The 17,170-nt window shown below is 36.8% G+C and overlaps 1 protein-coding gene across 1 annotated transcript in view; it reads right to left on the bottom strand.

Moving 5' to 3' along the window:
- Positions 1-17,170, bottom strand: part of CFAP47 (cilia and flagella associated protein 47) — a 503,092-nt gene that overhangs the window by 462,680 nt on the left and 23,242 nt on the right. The window contains exons 7-10 of the mRNA XM_072744557.1: positions 16,973-17,100; positions 14,040-14,275; positions 5,633-5,822; positions 4,675-4,888 (exon numbers count right to left, since the gene is read on the bottom strand). Of these exons, the coding sequence (XP_072600658.1) occupies positions 4,675-4,888; positions 5,633-5,822; positions 14,040-14,275; positions 16,973-17,100 (768 nt within the window). The remainder of the gene's footprint in view (positions 1-4,674; positions 4,889-5,632; positions 5,823-14,039; positions 14,276-16,972; positions 17,101-17,170) is intronic.

Raw genomic sequence — 17,170 nt, 5'->3', positions numbered from 1 at the left:
TGGAAGTATCACAATTCTTGACTTGAAGCTATATTACAAAGCTGTGGTGATCAAGAGTATGGTATTGGAACAAAGACAGACATATAGATCAACAGAGCAGAAGTGAAAACCCAGAAATAAACCCACAATTACATGGTATATTAATCCTCAACAAAGTAGAAAAAAATATACAATAGGAAAAAGAATGTCTTTTAAAAAAACTGGTGCTGGAAAAAGTAGACAGCAATATGCAAACGAATGAAAGTGGACCATTTTCTTACACCATACACAAAAAAAATTCAAAATGGAATAAAGACCTAAATGTGAAACTTGAAACCCCCATAAAAATCCTACAAGAGGGGATCCCTGGGTGGCTCTGTGGTTTAGCGCCTGCCTTTGGCCCAGGGCATGATCCTGGAGTCCCAGAATCAAGTCCTGCATCGGGCTCCCTGAATGGAGCCTGTTTCTTCCTCTACCTGTGTCTCTGCCTCTCTTTCTCTTTCTCTGTGTCTCTCATGAATAAATAAATAAAATATTTTTTAAAAATCCTAGAAGAGAATACAGGCAAGTAAGCTCATTGACATTGGCCATAGCAACTTTTTTCTAGATATGTGTCCTGAGGCAAGGGAAACAAAAGGGCGGAAAAAGCTATGGGGACTACTTCAAAATAAAAAGCTTCTGTGCAGCAAAAGAAACAATCAACAAAACTAAAAGGCAACCTACGGAATGGTAGAAGATATCTGAAACCCCCAAAATGGTTAATATCCAAAATATATAAAGAACTTATACAACTCAACACCCAAAAAATAAATAATTCAATTAAAAAATGTGCAGAAGACATAAACAGACATCATTCCAAAGAAGACATCCAGGTGGCCAACAGATACATGAAAAAACATTCATCATCACTATCAGGGAAATGTGAATTAACACTACAATGAGCGATCAACCCACATCTGTCAGAATGGCTAGAATAAATAACACAAGAAACAACAGGTGTTGGTGGGGATGTGGAGAAAGGGGAAACCTATTGCACTCAGTGGGAATGCAAACTGGTGCAGCCACTCTGGAGAACAGTATGGAGGTTCCTTAAAAAATTAAAAATAGAACTACCCTAAGATCTAGCAATTGTTCTACTGGGTATTTACTCAAAGAACATAAAAACACTAATTCAAAGGGATACATGTACCCCTATGTTTACTGGAGCATTATTTACAGTGAAGATATGGAAGCAGCCCAATAGTCCATCAACTGATGAACTGATAAAGAAGATGTGGTATACATGTAGTATGGAATATTATTCAGTCATAAAAAAAGAATGAAATCTTGCCATTTGCAACAACACAGAGCGAGAGAGTATAATGCTAAGGGAAGTAAATCAGTCAAAGAAAGGCAAATATCACATCATTTTACATATGTGGAATTTAAGAAACGAATGAGCAAAGGGAAAAAAAGATAGACAAATCAAGAAACAGACTCTTAATTATAGAGAACAAATTGATGGTTACCAGAGGGGAGGTTGGTGGGGGGGGGGGGGCAGAGTACAACAGGTGATGGGGATTAAGGAGTATACTTGGAGTGATGAGCACCAGGTGATCTCTGGAAGTGTTGAATCACTATATTGTACACCTGAAACTAATATTACATTGTATATTAACTAACTGGAATTAAAATAAAAATTTTAGAAAAAGAATAAACTTCATGAAACACCTCTTCAGCTTTGAGTAGGTGCTTTTTGTAATGTGCAAAATACAGAGGACAAAGTTTATTATGCTACTAAAACACTTTTCCTTATTTATTTGTTAAAAAATATTTACCTAGTACCTATTATATGCCTGACACTTGAAAACACAGGACATACTGTAGTAAACAAAAATTAGACAAAAATTCCTAACTTGTTTTATTTTTTTGTCAAAATAATTAATGAAATACATTAGGAAATTTTAAAAAAAAGCAATTATGGTTAACAATTTACTACATCATAAAATTTCATTACTAACTAATACTAACCAGAAAGTACGTAAATTGAGAAAAATAATTTTGGCCATGTGGTAAATAGAAAATGTTCAGTTTTCTTCAAAAAAATCATAAACAACTTATCAAATTCAACAACCAAAAAACAATAATCCAGTCAAGAAATGGGCAGAAAACATGAACAGACATTTCTCCAAGGAAGACATACAAATGTCCAATAGACACATGAAAAAATGTTCAACATCACTCTGTATCAGGAAAATACAAATCAAAACTGCAATGAGACATCCCCCATACCAGTCAGAATAGCTAAAATTAATAAGTCAGGAAACAAATGTTGATGAGGATGTAGAGAAAAGGGAACCCTCTTACACTGCTGGTGGGAATGCAAGCTGGTATAGCCACTCTGGAAAACAGTATGGAGGTTCCCAAAAAAGTTAACAATAGAGCTACCCTATGACCTAGCAATGGCACTACTAGGTATTTACTCAAAAGATACAAACAGTGATCCAAAAGGGCACTTGCACTCCAATGTGTATAGCAGCAATGTTCAAAATAGCCAAACTATGGAAAGAGCCCAGATTTCCATCAACAGATGAATGGCTAAAGAAGATATGGTGCATATATGTGTATACACACACACACACACACACACACACACACACACACACTGGACTACTACTTAACCATAAAATATAAAATCGTACCATTTGTAACGATATGGATGGAACTAGAGGATATTATGCTAAGTGAAATAAGTCAATCAGAGAAAGACAATTATATGATTTCACTCATATGAGGAATTTAAGAAACAAAACAGGGTCATAGGAGGAGGGAGGGAAAAATAAAATAAAATGAAATCAGAAACAGAGACAAACTTTAAGAGATTCATAACTATAGGAAACAATCTGAAGGTTGCTGGAGGGGAAGTGGATGGGGGGATGGGATAACTGGGTGATAGGCATTAAGGAGTACATGTGATATAATGAGCACTGGGTATATGAAACTGATGAATCACTGAACTCTACCTCTGAAATTAATAATGTACTATATGTTAATTAATTGAATTTAAATAAAATAAAATTTTAAAAAATCTAGTGGAACTAGTAATACAATATAAGTTACCTAAATTGAATTTAAATAATTTTTTTAAATCTGGCATTTTTAGATCATATAATTAAGACTGATTTAGACAGAAAAATATTAATATCAAATTAACATATGTCTATACAAGCATATTTATATAAGCATAGGAAAGAACTACAGGGCACCTGGGTGGCTCAGTCAGATAAGCATCTGCCTTCAGCTCAGGTCATGAACCCCGGGGGTCCTGGGATCAAGTCCTGCATTGGGCTCCCTGCTCAGTGGGGAGTCTGCTTCTCTCCCTGCCCTTCCCCCCTGCTTGTGATCTCATTCTCTCTCTCACACTCTTTCTTTTTCTCAAATAGATTCTTAAAAATCTTTTTTAAAAAAGGAAAGAACAGAAAAGGATACATTTAAAAATTGCTTCCAATAGATACTTCTGTATGGGAGGGAGTGCAATGAGTCAGAGGGAGAGATGAGTTTTCCTTCTTTATACTCTAAAACTATTTAAAATGGAGTCTGAGTGATTTTTGCACTCCTATGTTTCATGGTACTTGTCAAACGAAGAGAGATAGAAAGGCTGGTATGAATAAAATTTGTAAAATAAAATAATAAGACTGACTAATCAAAAACCCAGAATTTTCCAATTGTGGATAATGAAATAATTACGGCCTAAAAATCAAATAATAGTGCAAGAACATGTCTGTAAAATTAAGTGAGCTCAATAACTCACCAAAGGTAAAGAGAGAAGTAGAGAAAATCCAGAGACATCATCAAGTTTAGATAGTATAATGTCTAAAGCAGTGCATAAGCAGGCAGAAAAGAAACTCATTTCCATCTCAAATGTGTAAAAATCAGGATGTCTAGGGATCCCTGGGTGGCGCAGCGGTTTGGCGCCTGCCTTTGACCCAGGGCGCGATCCTGGAGACCCAGGATCGAATCCCACGTCAGGCTCCCGGTGCATGGAGCCTGTTTCTCCCTCTGCCTGTGTCTCTGCCTCTCTCTCTCTCTCTCTGTGACTATCATAAATAAAAAAAAAAAAAAAAAAAAAAAAAATCAGGATGTCTAGGTTTCTTCTCACTAAGCACTTGTAAGGTAGTAATTTCTTTGAGGTTTACATCGATTTAAATTGAGGTCTAACATCACTTTTGATCCTAATTGGTGAGGTTTTAGTTCAGTTTGGAAAAGGTCATAAGAAATGTGACTTTGAGGAGAACAATGATGACAAACGTAATGATGATGATGATGACAATGACTGGTTTTTCACAATTGCTAATGTTTATTTTTATCTTAAATAAATTCAAACTATCAGCCATACCTAATGAACATGACTATTCTGAGAACTTGATATATTTCTATCATTCCATACTTTTCAACAGCATATTTTAATAATCATCTGATAAACCATTTCCTCTCAAGTACACAGTACAGGTGATGAGAGGTCAGACAAAGCAAATACAGTAGAACTAAATAACCATCACCTCCAATGTAAAACAAATTAAGAGAGAGAAAATAAAATGTTATTACTATTATTATTATCATCATCATTAATTTGTTACAGCAGGATCTGCTAAGACCTGCATATCATGTTGGTAAGTGTGCCTTTCAAATTTTCTGGGTTTTAATATAACATGTTACCTGAAATTTTTATCCTGGTCTTCAGACCTGATACTTGTAGCTCGGTCATTGGGAAAGGCTATCAATGCATCCTTCATTGAATCTTTACATAAGCGATGATTGTGAAGGCGTGTCATGGTTGATTGAAGCATTGCAACAGGTGCACGGTCTTTGTATTTTGGCAAGTCTCTGACCACAAACTGTCCCGCAGGATTAGTAACCAAAGGGGATATACCTTTTATAGAATTGAATATTAAGTTAAATACAGTTTTTAGAATTTCAGCTTTCCAAATAATATCCATGTATTAATACACTACACCATTGGTTCTAACCCAAAACTAAATCCCTAACCAAACATATTCAGAAAATATAAGTAATTTATCTAATAAATGGACCTACACAAAACAGTTTAGCAAAATATTGCATGCATAAAAAACATACTAACTTGAAGGAATGGGTTAGCCTGTATAACACAATTTTTTATCGATCAAAGAATATCAGCAATTTCATGTGGCTCAATGTATAAAAAAATAATTGAGTTTTTTTAAAATAATTGAGTATTAAATGAAATAGCAGCAACAAGAAAACCCATGGAATGGTCAAAACTAGTTTATATTATAGACTCAAAGAAAAATGTAGAAGAACAAAGTATAAAAACCATTAAAATATTGAATAAATTTTATAGATCAATAAACCAGTGCTTTTAAATTATAATCCTCAAAATGGCAGCATCAGCAACTGTCAGGGACATGCTAGAAATTCAAATCTTTAGGTTCTAACAAAGAACTAATTAACAATCAATTATGGGATATAGACCAGTGAGATTTATTTTAACTAGCCTTCTAGTGATTTTGATGCATTCAAAAGGTAAGAATCACAAGATCAGACCACATTTGATATACATAGCTAAGCAATTGGTATGTTAAAATAATCCTATATAACCTTAATTTAAAAAAAAAAGGTATCCACATTAGCTTACCAGGATTAATTTTCATCACAACTTTCTTGGTGGAAGGTTTACAGGTGCTTTTGAAATATAAATATATTTGATGAAAAGGTTTCAGAGATGAAGACTGCAAATTTTCATCTGCCACTGTGCCAATAACCTCTATCAACTGCTTTACTTTAAAGACTCCTACTTGATGTGGAATGAATGAACATGTCACATTCTAAAAAAAGAAAAAGTAACCAATTGCTGTAGGCTGAATGTTTGCAAACCCCAAAAACTCATATGTTTAAACCTAATGTCCAATGTGATGGAATTAGGAGAAAGGGCCTTTGGGATGTGGTTAGATCATGGGATTAGTGGTCTTATAAAAGAGGCCTCACAGCTCCCTAGACTCGTCTAGCATGAGAAGACTACAACCAGGGGTAGCCCGCATGGCTCAGTGGTTTAGCGCCTCCTTCAGCCCAGGGAGTGATCCTGGAAACCGGGGATCGAGTCCCATGTTGGGCTCCCTATGTGGAGCCTGCTTCTCCCTCTGCCTGTGTCTCTGCCTCTCTCTCTTTCTCTCTCTCTCTCTCTCTCTCTCTGTGTCTCATGAATAAACAAATAAATAAAATCTTAAAAAAAAGAGAGAGAGAGAAGACTACAACCAGGAAGAGGACCCTTCCCTGACCATGCTGGCACCTTAATCTAGGACTTCTAGCCTACAGTACTGTAAGGAATAAATTTCTGTTGTTTATGAACCATGCAATCTATGGTATTTTGTTATCGCAGTCCAAATGAATTACAAAAATAATATTATATTGTTGGAAAAAATAAAAAGCAAATAAAAAACTGTTTATAAAATATTTAAGGAGAGCTAGTCCATCACTGTAATATAAAAGTGGCTTAGAAATACCATATACAGTATTGACAAACCCTTAAGATATATATTATTGGAAAAGTATTTAAGAAAAAATTAAAAACAATAGTATCGAAGCATGTCCAGAATAGCAAATCAAGGATATCCAAATATCTACTCCTCCACAAAGAGAAAGAGACCACTGGAATAATCGTCAAAATCAACTTTACATGTATTTAAAAATTACCCAAAAGCTTATAAAAATCCAAAGAGTATTTAGGAATAAAACAGCTGAACCCCTGAAAGAATAACAGGTTTTGTGGCACTTTTGTACACTGTAATCCCATCTTCCTAGTCCCTGTTTTGAGATCTCCTTGAAAAACAACAGCCTTGTAACTATGGCAGCTGTAAAAACTATTAGCCTAACTCAGGGAAGGAAAAGATTGGGTTTGCAGGTCTCCAAAAATCCTATCCCCAGAGATTGTTCCTATTTGTCCTGTCTAGAAGCTAGCTAAAAACTCTACTCCAAGAGTATATCTTTAATTGACCTGGTTCAGGGATCATTCTTTGTAAACAACTCTCTCTCCCCCTAGTTTTATGCGCTCTTCCCCTACCCTTGCCCCATCAAAAATTCAGCAGCAATTGCTAAACATCACAGCAACTTGAGGTCACATTACTATTTATGGCCAATAAGAGGCAAAACAAACCAAAACAAACAAACAAAAAAAAAAAGGAGGGATCCCTGGGTGGCGCAGCGGTTTAGCACTTGCCTTTGGCCCAGGGCGTGATCCTGGAGACCCAGGATCGAATCCCACGTCGGGCTCCTGGTGCATGGAGCCTGCTTCTCTCTCTGCCTATGTCTCTGCCCCTCTCTCTCTCTCTCTGTGACTATCATAAATAAATAAAAATTTTTAAAAAAATTAAAAAAAAAAAAAGGAAAAAGAAAGGAACCCAAAACATTCAGATGATATTTGAAAAGCTCTGACATATTTTTGGGAATTTAGATCACCATACACATGTGTAGAACAATGTATATGCCCAGGAAATATTTGAGAAAGCTCTGATTTCTGACTTCTGGCTGATTTTGAGACTCTGTACAAGATGAAATTAAAGACCAAAAAGAGCTATAAACTACCTGACAGAACAATGAAGATATGCTTTACCCAATACACCTACACAAAGGTTCTTGGCAACGGCTTTGAGACTTATTAATTCAAGGAATTTAAGAGAAGCTCTGCCCAATCATTAGCTAACCCATAAATTAACTGAGCAGATTCTTGTTTGGCTACACATAACAAAGATAACAACCTGTACAGACTCGTCTAGAAAGTCACTAAAGAAAAAGAACAACAAAAACAAATAGTGATAACAATAAATCTTGGGAACTATCGGATTTCAGAATTGCCAAATTATATCATTTAACATGCCCAGTTTTCAACAAAAAATCACGGGACATGAAAAGAAAGAGAAAAATGTGGCCAATACACAGAAAAAAATGCAATAAATAGAAACTGTGCCTGAAGAAACTCAGAGTTGAACTTACTAGACAAAGATGATAAGTTGACTATTATAAATACCCTCAAAAGACTAATGGAAAATATGTCTAAAGAATTAAAGGAAGACACCAAAAGCAAAGGCAACAAAAATAAAAATAAACAATAAATAAAGTGGGGCTTCATCAAACTTAAAAGCTTCTGCACAGCAAAGGAAACCATTAACAAAATGAAAAGGTAATCAATGAGATGGGAAAAAAATATCACTCATTAATTATCATCACATCAACATCACTAGTCATCATAGATGTAAATCAAAACCACAATGTGGTATCATGGAACACCTGTCAGAGCGGCTATTATCAAAAAAACACAAGAAATATTAAGTGTTTAGCAATAAAATAAGAACAAAACATTGCCATTTTTTGACAACCTGGATGTACTTTGAGGGCTTTATGCTAAGTGAAATAAGTCAGACACAGAAATAGAAATACCATATGAACTCACTTCTATGTGGGATCTAAAACCAAAACACAAACAAAAAAACCAAGCTCATAGATACACAGTAGAGACTGGTGGTAGCCGGGGCAAGGGGAGGTAGATGGGCAAAATAGATGAAGGGAGTCAAAAGGTACAAATTTCCAGCTATAAAATAAATAAGTCATGAGAATATAACATACAGCATAGTGACTACAGTTCATAATACTGTATCACATATTTGAAAGTTTTGACAAGAATAAATCTTAAGAGTTATTATCACAATTAAAAAATATAATTATGTAGAGAGATAGATATTAAATAGACTTATTATGGTGATCATTTTCCAATATATACAAATATCATTACACTGTACACCTGAAACTAATGTTACATGTCAAATATTCCTTGATAAAAAAAAGAATTAGAAAAGGTATGAAAACATCCCACAAAACAGAGACTATCAATAAAGTAGAGAAATTGTTAAAAAAGAAAATAATGAGAAGGATATATGGAAAACTCACAAATATGTTAAAATTAAATGGTACACTCCTAAATAACCAATGGGTCAAAGAAATCTCAGGGGAAATTAGAGAATACCTTGAGATAAAGGAAAACTGTAACACAACATACCAAAACTTATGAAATGCAGTAAAAGCAGTGATCAGAAGTAAATTTAAAAGGTCTAGGGGATCCCTGAGTGGTGCAGTGGTTTAGCGCCTGCCTTTGGCCCAGGGCGAGATCCTGGAGACCCGGAATCAAGTCCCACATCAGGCTCCCTGCATGGAGCCTGCTTTTCCCTCTGCCTGTCTCTCTCTCTCTCTCTCTCTCTGTCTCTCATGAATAAATAAATGAAATCTTTTTAAATAAATAGATAAATAAATAAATAAATAAATAAATAAATAAATAAATAGCCTTCAGTCAGGGCACCTAGATTGCTCAGTCCATTGGGCATCTGCCTTCTGCTTGGTTTGTGATTCCAGGGTCCTGGACCAAGCCCTGCATTGGGCTGCCTGCTCAGCAGGGAGCCTGCTTCTCCCTCTCCTCCCTGCTTGTGCTCTCTCTCACTATTTCTGTCTTCTCTCACTCTCTCTCTCTTTCAAATAAATGGATAAAATCTTTAAAAAAATAATATCAATAAAAAGCCTTTAATCAATAACCTAAATTTCCACTTTAGGAAATAGAAAAATGAACAACAAAGTAAGCCCAAAGTGAAGAGAAGAAAAGGAATGGTAACGAAAAAAGCAGTAATACATGAAATAAAGAACTAAAAGCAATAGAGACAATCAACAAATCTGAAACTATGACTTTGAAATGACCAACAATGAAAAATCATTAGCTAGATTCACCAAGCAAAAACAATAAAAGAGAAAAACTCAATTTGCTACAATTGAAAGAGAGAATACCACTATCAACTTTACATCAATAAAAAGTGAGGGAACATCAAAATAAAAAGCTTCTGCACAGTGAAGGAAACAATAAAACTAAAAGGCAACCTACTAAATGAGTGAAGCTATGTACAAATGACATACCTGATAAAGGGTTAGTATCTAAAATATATAAAAAACTTATACAATTCAACACTCAAAAAACAAACAGTCCAATTAAAAATGAGAAGACATTCTTTCTCCAAAGAAAACATACAGATGGCCAACAGATATATGAAAAGATATGCAAAATCACTCATCATCAGGGAAATACAAACCAAAACCACAATGAGACATCACCTCACATCTGTCAGAATGTCTAAAATCAACAACACAAGAAACAACAAGTATTGGTGAGGATGTAGAGGAAAAGGAACCCTCTTGCACTGTTGGTAGGAACACAAACTGGTGCAGCCACTGTGGAAAACAGTATAGAGGTTCCTCAAAAAGTTAGAAAGAGAATACCCAGTGATCCAGCAATTGCGCTACTAGGTATTTACCCAAAGAATACAAAAACACTAACTCTAAAGTATATATACATGCCTATGTTTATTGCAGTATTATTTATAATAGCCAAATTATGGAAGTAGCACAAGTGTCCATCAATATGTGAATGGATAAAGATGTGGCACAAGTATATATTTTTAAATATATATTCTAATATATGTATGTGCATATGTATACATATACATATATTAGAATATTATTCAGGCATATAAAGAATGAAATCTCACCATTTGCAGCAACATGGATAGAGCTAGAAAATATAATGCTTAGCAAAGTCAGAGAAAGACAAATACCATATGATTTCACTCATATGTGGAATTTAAGAAACAAATGAACAAAGGAAAAAAAGAGACAAATGAAGAAACACATTTTTTTCTAAGATTTTACTTATTTGTTTGACAGAGCACAAGCAGGCAGAGCACAAGCACATGGGACTTGACCCCAGGACCCTGAGATCACGACCCAAGCCAAAGGCAAATGCCTCAACTACTGAGCTAGCCAAGCACCCCCAAAGAAACATTTAACTCTAGAGAACAAACTGATGGTTACCAGAGGGGAGGTAGTGGGAGGAATGGGTGAAATAGATGGAAGTAAGGAGTGCACTTATCATGATAAGCACCGAGTAATGGATGTATGGAAGTGCTGAATCACTATATTGTACACCTGAAACTAATATAACAATGAATGTTAATTATACTGGAATTAAAAAACAATTTATAAAACATATTTAAATAAAATAAGTTCATTTGAACAAAGTAGTTGATTTCAATAAATAGAAAACCAAAACTTGACACACACAGACACAAAAACAGTATGAGGTAATATGATGAACAAGTGTATGCCAACAAATTAGATAACCTAGATGATATGGACAAATTCTTAGAAATCTGCAAATTTGTTATTCTATAAAGACAGATTAAATCTATCCAACTTTGGGGGGATGGAAGTCATTCTAATGAAGCAGGAAGAGTTATAAATATAAGCAGGGAGCCTGTTGAGGGACTCCATCCCAGGACCCCAAGATTATGACCTGAGCCAAAGGCAGATGCTTAACCAAATGAGCCACCCAGGCACATCTGAATTATACACTTTAAATGTATGAATTTCATGGTATGTCAATTATATTTCAATAAGCTAGTATTAAAAAGAATAATTTAGGTCACTTCTAAATAATCAAAGACTATCTGACCATGACCAACCTGTGCACACCACAGTCATCCAGCAATTCCGTTTCCTAGATTAACTTTTTATTAATTTGAAAGTTATTAGTGCTTGAGAAACCCAGAAACGCAGAGAGTTAAAAATTGTATTAGGAACTTGGCTATCAGACACGTTTTGAAAGATGTGCGTGTCCTGGAGAAAATAGAGTTGGTAGATTTAAGCAAACTGACCTAAAGAAAGGCTAAGAAGCAGTTAAAAAGCAAACGTTTTACATAGTGGTTAACATCAGTTATTATTCTATAAAGACGGATTAAATCTATCCAACTTTGGGGGGGACGGAAGTGAGTCATTCTAATGAAGTAGGAAGAGTTATAAATATAATCTGCGTGCATTTAAACATGTATACAATAGTTCCTGATTGCAACTGGGAGAACGCTTCCATCAATAATTTTATGAGCCGTATCACAAAGCGGTGGAGAAAAGATGGTAACACAAGAATCCGAGGTGAAACTGGAAGCATTCATGCTTGCTACTGTTTAGAGCAAGGCTCCAAACTTTTTCTGTAAATGGCCAGACAGTAAATATTGTAGGCTTTATGAGCCATAGAACTGTAAAAATTAATAAAGGTAAACTTCACTAAAATGGAATCGGGAGGCCAGAAGGAGGAGCTCTCATGCCCTGCCACTAGACTTCAATTACAGGAAGAATCATGGATTGGAAAGAATCATGAGCTACTGGTCCCAACCGGAAAAGATGTACATTGCTTCTCCTATAAGAAATCGACCACCCCAGCAACTCAGCCAACAGAAAACTGTTGTCACCCTGAACTGCTTTTCTTCCATGGACTTTCCTTCAAAATAACCACTGCCAACTTCCTCCTTCTCCATAAAATAACGTTCCTCTCTTTGGTTGTTGGACTAGCCTGTGGTTTTTGTCATAGCTTGTTTGCCCAAATTACAGTTCTTTGCTATTCCCAAGTAAATCCAGTTTGCTGGCAAAATAACTATCATATTTTTAAAGTCAACACAACTCTCTCACACCTATTCAACTTTGCCTTTGTAGTGTGAAAGCAGCCATAGGCAACAGACAATAAGAGCAGCTATGTTCCAACAACAGTTTACTTAAAAAGACAGGTGGCAGGCCAGATTTGATAGTCTAAACCTCCTGGTTCAGAGGACAAAGGCAAGAGTTCTCTGAGTAGCGAGAAAGAAGCTGGCCTGGTACTCACAGGTGTTCCTCAGAGTTAAGCTTGTCTGCTCCACACCAGCAGTTGCTCCACACCTAGGCCAGTTAAGGATCGTCAGTGGGGCTCTAGGAGGGCACGGAAGTGAGTCTACCACAGGTGCAGCCACAGCCATAAGGAGCTGAGCTGTGCCACGCGTGTCCCCGGGTGGCCCTGCTATGCCCCCAGCACCGCCCATGTGGAACCCCCATACTGATTGTGCAAGGGGATGGTGGGGTTGCGGTGGCAGGCTATTTCTCTGCTATACCAGCTGTGAGATAGTGCGAGTCACTCCAAGACTACAAGCACCTGTGCCAAGACCCAAGCCTGTGCCAGGATCTGTTGACTCCCTACGCTCAGATAGCTCATAACTCACCTGATGCTGGCCTAATGATGACAAGCCTCCTGATGTGAGTCTACCCCACACCCACTACCCCTCACTGTGCTGGTGACACAGAATGCCCATGACCAGTAGTGGCAGGATGCCTTTCACATCAGCTGCTGAAGAGCTAGCTGGGGGGGACAAGGAGCATGCACTCATGCAAAAGGTTGAGAAACTCACCCCTCAGCAAGTCGTAGGACTATATATAGTGGCTAGTTTCCCCCAAACCACCTCACCTTGGCAAGGCCAGGAGCCCTCAGAGGCAAAACTGCCAACACCCTCCCTCCTGTGGTGGGTTATAACTATAGCATGAGGCTACAGCCCCTGCCCTTGAGGCACTAGACTTCCATTTGTCCCACATGTGTGCATACCAGCTGGGGCAACCTTCAGTCTAGAGGTGAGGCCCAAAGTATCTTGCACCCCCTTTCAGCATCTCTGAGATTGGGACAAGTGCCTGGTTCCTACCTCCTTTTCACTTTTTGCAGCTATTGGCAGCTACTAGCTCAGGGGCATCATCCTTCTGGTCACTGGGTTCCACTGTCCTAGACAAAGGCTTCAGGACTTGTTTCTGTACCCACCAAAGGAAGGGGGGACTAAGGCTCCATGATGAATATTTAAGTTTAGGGGCTTGCCTCCTGAGACATTGATAAATAAATACTCTCTCAGAAAAAAAAAATCCTGAGAAGCAATAACTATGTTTTCTACTTCTAAACATTCCCTACAGTGTCAAATGCTTTTCCTGCCACATGAAAGGCACTTAACAAATAATTATGGATACGGTATAGCGCCAACACAAAAGTATTCATAACTAGGCCACAAAGAGATACAATTTATAATACTGGAACAAAATGAAATTTTTAATTCTTGCATGTCATTTTAGCGAATCTTAAAATATTTGAAACATGTGAAAGCCTCGAATAATTATCTTACCTGGATACATCCTTCATCAATCCTGCCCTTCTCAGGATCAATTTTAAAATGTGCAGTCTTTTGAAAGCGGTACATCACAGGAAGTGAGTTGGATCGATTTTGCATGATACACAGAGTCTCTGAATGTTCACCCATGAAACAAGGTGCAAAATTAAGGACCTTTCCTGGATCAAAGTGTAATAAGACAGGAAGTCCTGAGCCTGTCAGTGCTAATTCCACTTTCTGAAATCGATCACCTGGAAAAGCAATAATAGCTTTTTAACATAAAAAGTGTTGGGAATCCAGAATATATTTGCTTGGTCCAAAAGGTGTCATCTGAAAGACCTGAGGAGACATGGGTAGCTCATTCAATCTTTCATTCAACAAAATTATTAAGTATGTTCTCTATGCCAAATACTCTTCTAGGCTGTGGGGATACAGCAGTGAATGAAACAGACACTGTTCCTGCTCTGGTGGACTTTATAATCTAGTGAGGTGACACTGGCAATAAAATAAGGAAATATGTAGCATTTCAGAGAGGATAAGTGCTATGGGGAAAAGTAATGTAGGGTGAAAGGGGGCACCATTTGTCACCCAAAAATATGCCTCTTTGGCATAAGGATTATTTTAAGCTGATTATTGTTATGTAACAGCAGACACAAGAAAAGCTCTGAAAACTACAGAGAAGAAACTCTTATCAAAGAATGCAGACACTTAAATCTGCATAACAACTATACCCTCCTTTACTATGATTTGCCTGAAAACCTCCCATAACTGCCTGACCCACTACAACAACTTTTGTCTTTAGCTGGAGATAGTATTTAAAGTAATGGCTTGGGTCGTTTTGGAGAATTACTCAGGTCTTTCCCACCTATAGAGGAGGCATACTTGTCATTAAACTTCTATTTGTTTGTTTTTTCCCCCCCTCTTAATCTGTCTTTTATTAAGGGAGGCCTCAGTCAAGAACCTAGAGAGGTACCAGGAAAATTATTTTCCTTTTCCTACAAGGGTAAGACAGAACACAATGTCTGAGGGCTGCTCCTTTATATGAGAAAGTCCAAAAAGGCATCTCTTGACAGGGAGACATTTAAGCAAAAACATATAAAGGAACTCAGGAAGAAAATCCAGGAAAAGTACATTCCAGACAGACAGAAGAGCAAATACAAAGACTCTGAGATAGGAATTTCCTTGGCACATTCCAAAACCGTTAAAGAACCAAATATGGCTGGGTAAGAGTAGCAGAAGAAGGGTGAGACATGGTCATATTTAACATACAGTTTTAAGGGGATAGTTAACAAAATTTGCTGATGGACTGGATATAAAATAGAAAATTGAACACAGGATGAACGAGGATGCTAAGGTCTTGAGCCTGAGCAACTGAAGTGATAGAATTGTCATTTCTTGAGACAGGAAAGACTGTAGAAAAGACAGGTTATGGGGAAACCAAGAGGGTTTTTTTGGACATGTTAAGTTTGAGATGCCTAACAGATATCCAAGTGGAAATGTCTGCTAGGTCACTTAATGTATTTAGAAGTTCAGAGTAAAGACAAAGGAAGAAGTCTTGGATGTTTGAGATGAGAAGAGAAGGTGTGTGATACTGATCTATCGTGAGCAAGCAAATGAAAGGAGGAATGCAGCAGGAATGTTAACCATCTTAAAGGACCCACTTGGGGTTAGTGATTATAGATTAAAAAGTGAACCATCACAGCATGGTTTGGGGATTTTTCCCAACACAATTAGCTTCCCAGGTGCAGACCCAGGGTAGGCTAAGATTGGAATTTAATCAGATTAGAAGTTTGCCACTCAGTCACTATGGGATATGGGCCAAGAAACTTAACTGTACATGGAAAAGAGTGATTAAAATAATGAGCAGAGGAATATAAGCTGGGCAATAACATAAGCATGAAGTTTTGGAGACACAGGAGAGAAGGCAAGAACTATAAACCATAGGGTTTAATTAAGTGAATGAACAACTTTGCACGGAGAGCACTGTAACTAGAATCCAAAAGATGACTGTGAATTTTTCTTCATTGAAGCTCTTACTAGCCATCTCTAGACTCTAAATTACCTTTAAGGCAAACTTACCATCTCCATCACTCACCATTCCAAACTAGGTTAACTTGCAAGACTCGAACAAATCTTCTATGATAGACAGGCAGAGCTCAAATCACAAACCATGACACAAATCATAGCAAAGCACTCAATTTCTGTCCTCGGAAAACAGTTCAACCCTGCTCAATGGTATTACTCATCCTGACACACAATTCTTCTCAACTCCTGACTTGCCATGGCTCATCTTTCTAGATCCAATCCCTCACCTGTCTCTATCTTTATTTTCTCTTTGATCTGTCTGGCTAAGCTGAATTCCAAGTCTGATTACATTTTTTCTCACTATAGCCCATCTAATACTACCTGAGAATATTAAAAAGGGCAGTGCATCTTGACATGTGGCCTGCAAGGTAAATGTACTTATCAATACCCTATAATAAGATATTGTACCCTATTCCTAGAGCTCTGGTTCTAGGTCTTATCCTTTGACTGTTACCATATGTAGATTCTAAGAGCTGAAGTTCTGGTAGAGATGGGAATGGGTTGTTTGTTCTATATTAATCTCTAAGAGAAAACATAGGCTTAAATGGGGAAAAGAAGCCAGGTTGGTTCATGCATTTTCTTTTTTCATTCCTTAACTCTAGATCATCATGTTTATCTAATGTCATTTAAAAATAATGAAGTCATCTAAATTCTAACTTGAAAAATTATTATGTAAATGATTCTGTGGTTGACTTCTTTCTTAACATGCCACAAAAGACTTTTTAAGGTCTCTTGCATGTCTGCATTTTTGTTCTATTCAATAAGTATACATTTTTATTAAATTGCCTCTAAAATATGATATCCACACTTCTGAATAATTTAAACTGCTATACATTTGATGCGTATACTCATTTCATACTTACTTTTGATGGTTTTACTGTTATCGTCCCTCAAAAATCCATCTTTACTTCCCACAGAGTCAAATCTCAAAAAGACAGCATAGTCCTGCCTGTGCGAAGGATCATTATTCTTTTTACCATCAATCATTAGCCTATAAAAAATTACAATCAATTATTTTTAAAGCAAAGATGATACACTCTATTACATCTCAATAAGGATCA

The sequence above is a fragment of the Vulpes vulpes genome, chromosome X (genome assembly GCF_048418805.1).
Source record: "Vulpes vulpes isolate BD-2025 chromosome X, VulVul3, whole genome shotgun sequence".
Taxonomy (NCBI): domain Eukaryota; kingdom Metazoa; phylum Chordata; class Mammalia; order Carnivora; family Canidae; genus Vulpes; species Vulpes vulpes.
Note: the sequence above shows the minus strand (reverse complement) of the source record. Positions and strands in the feature narration are given on the sequence as shown.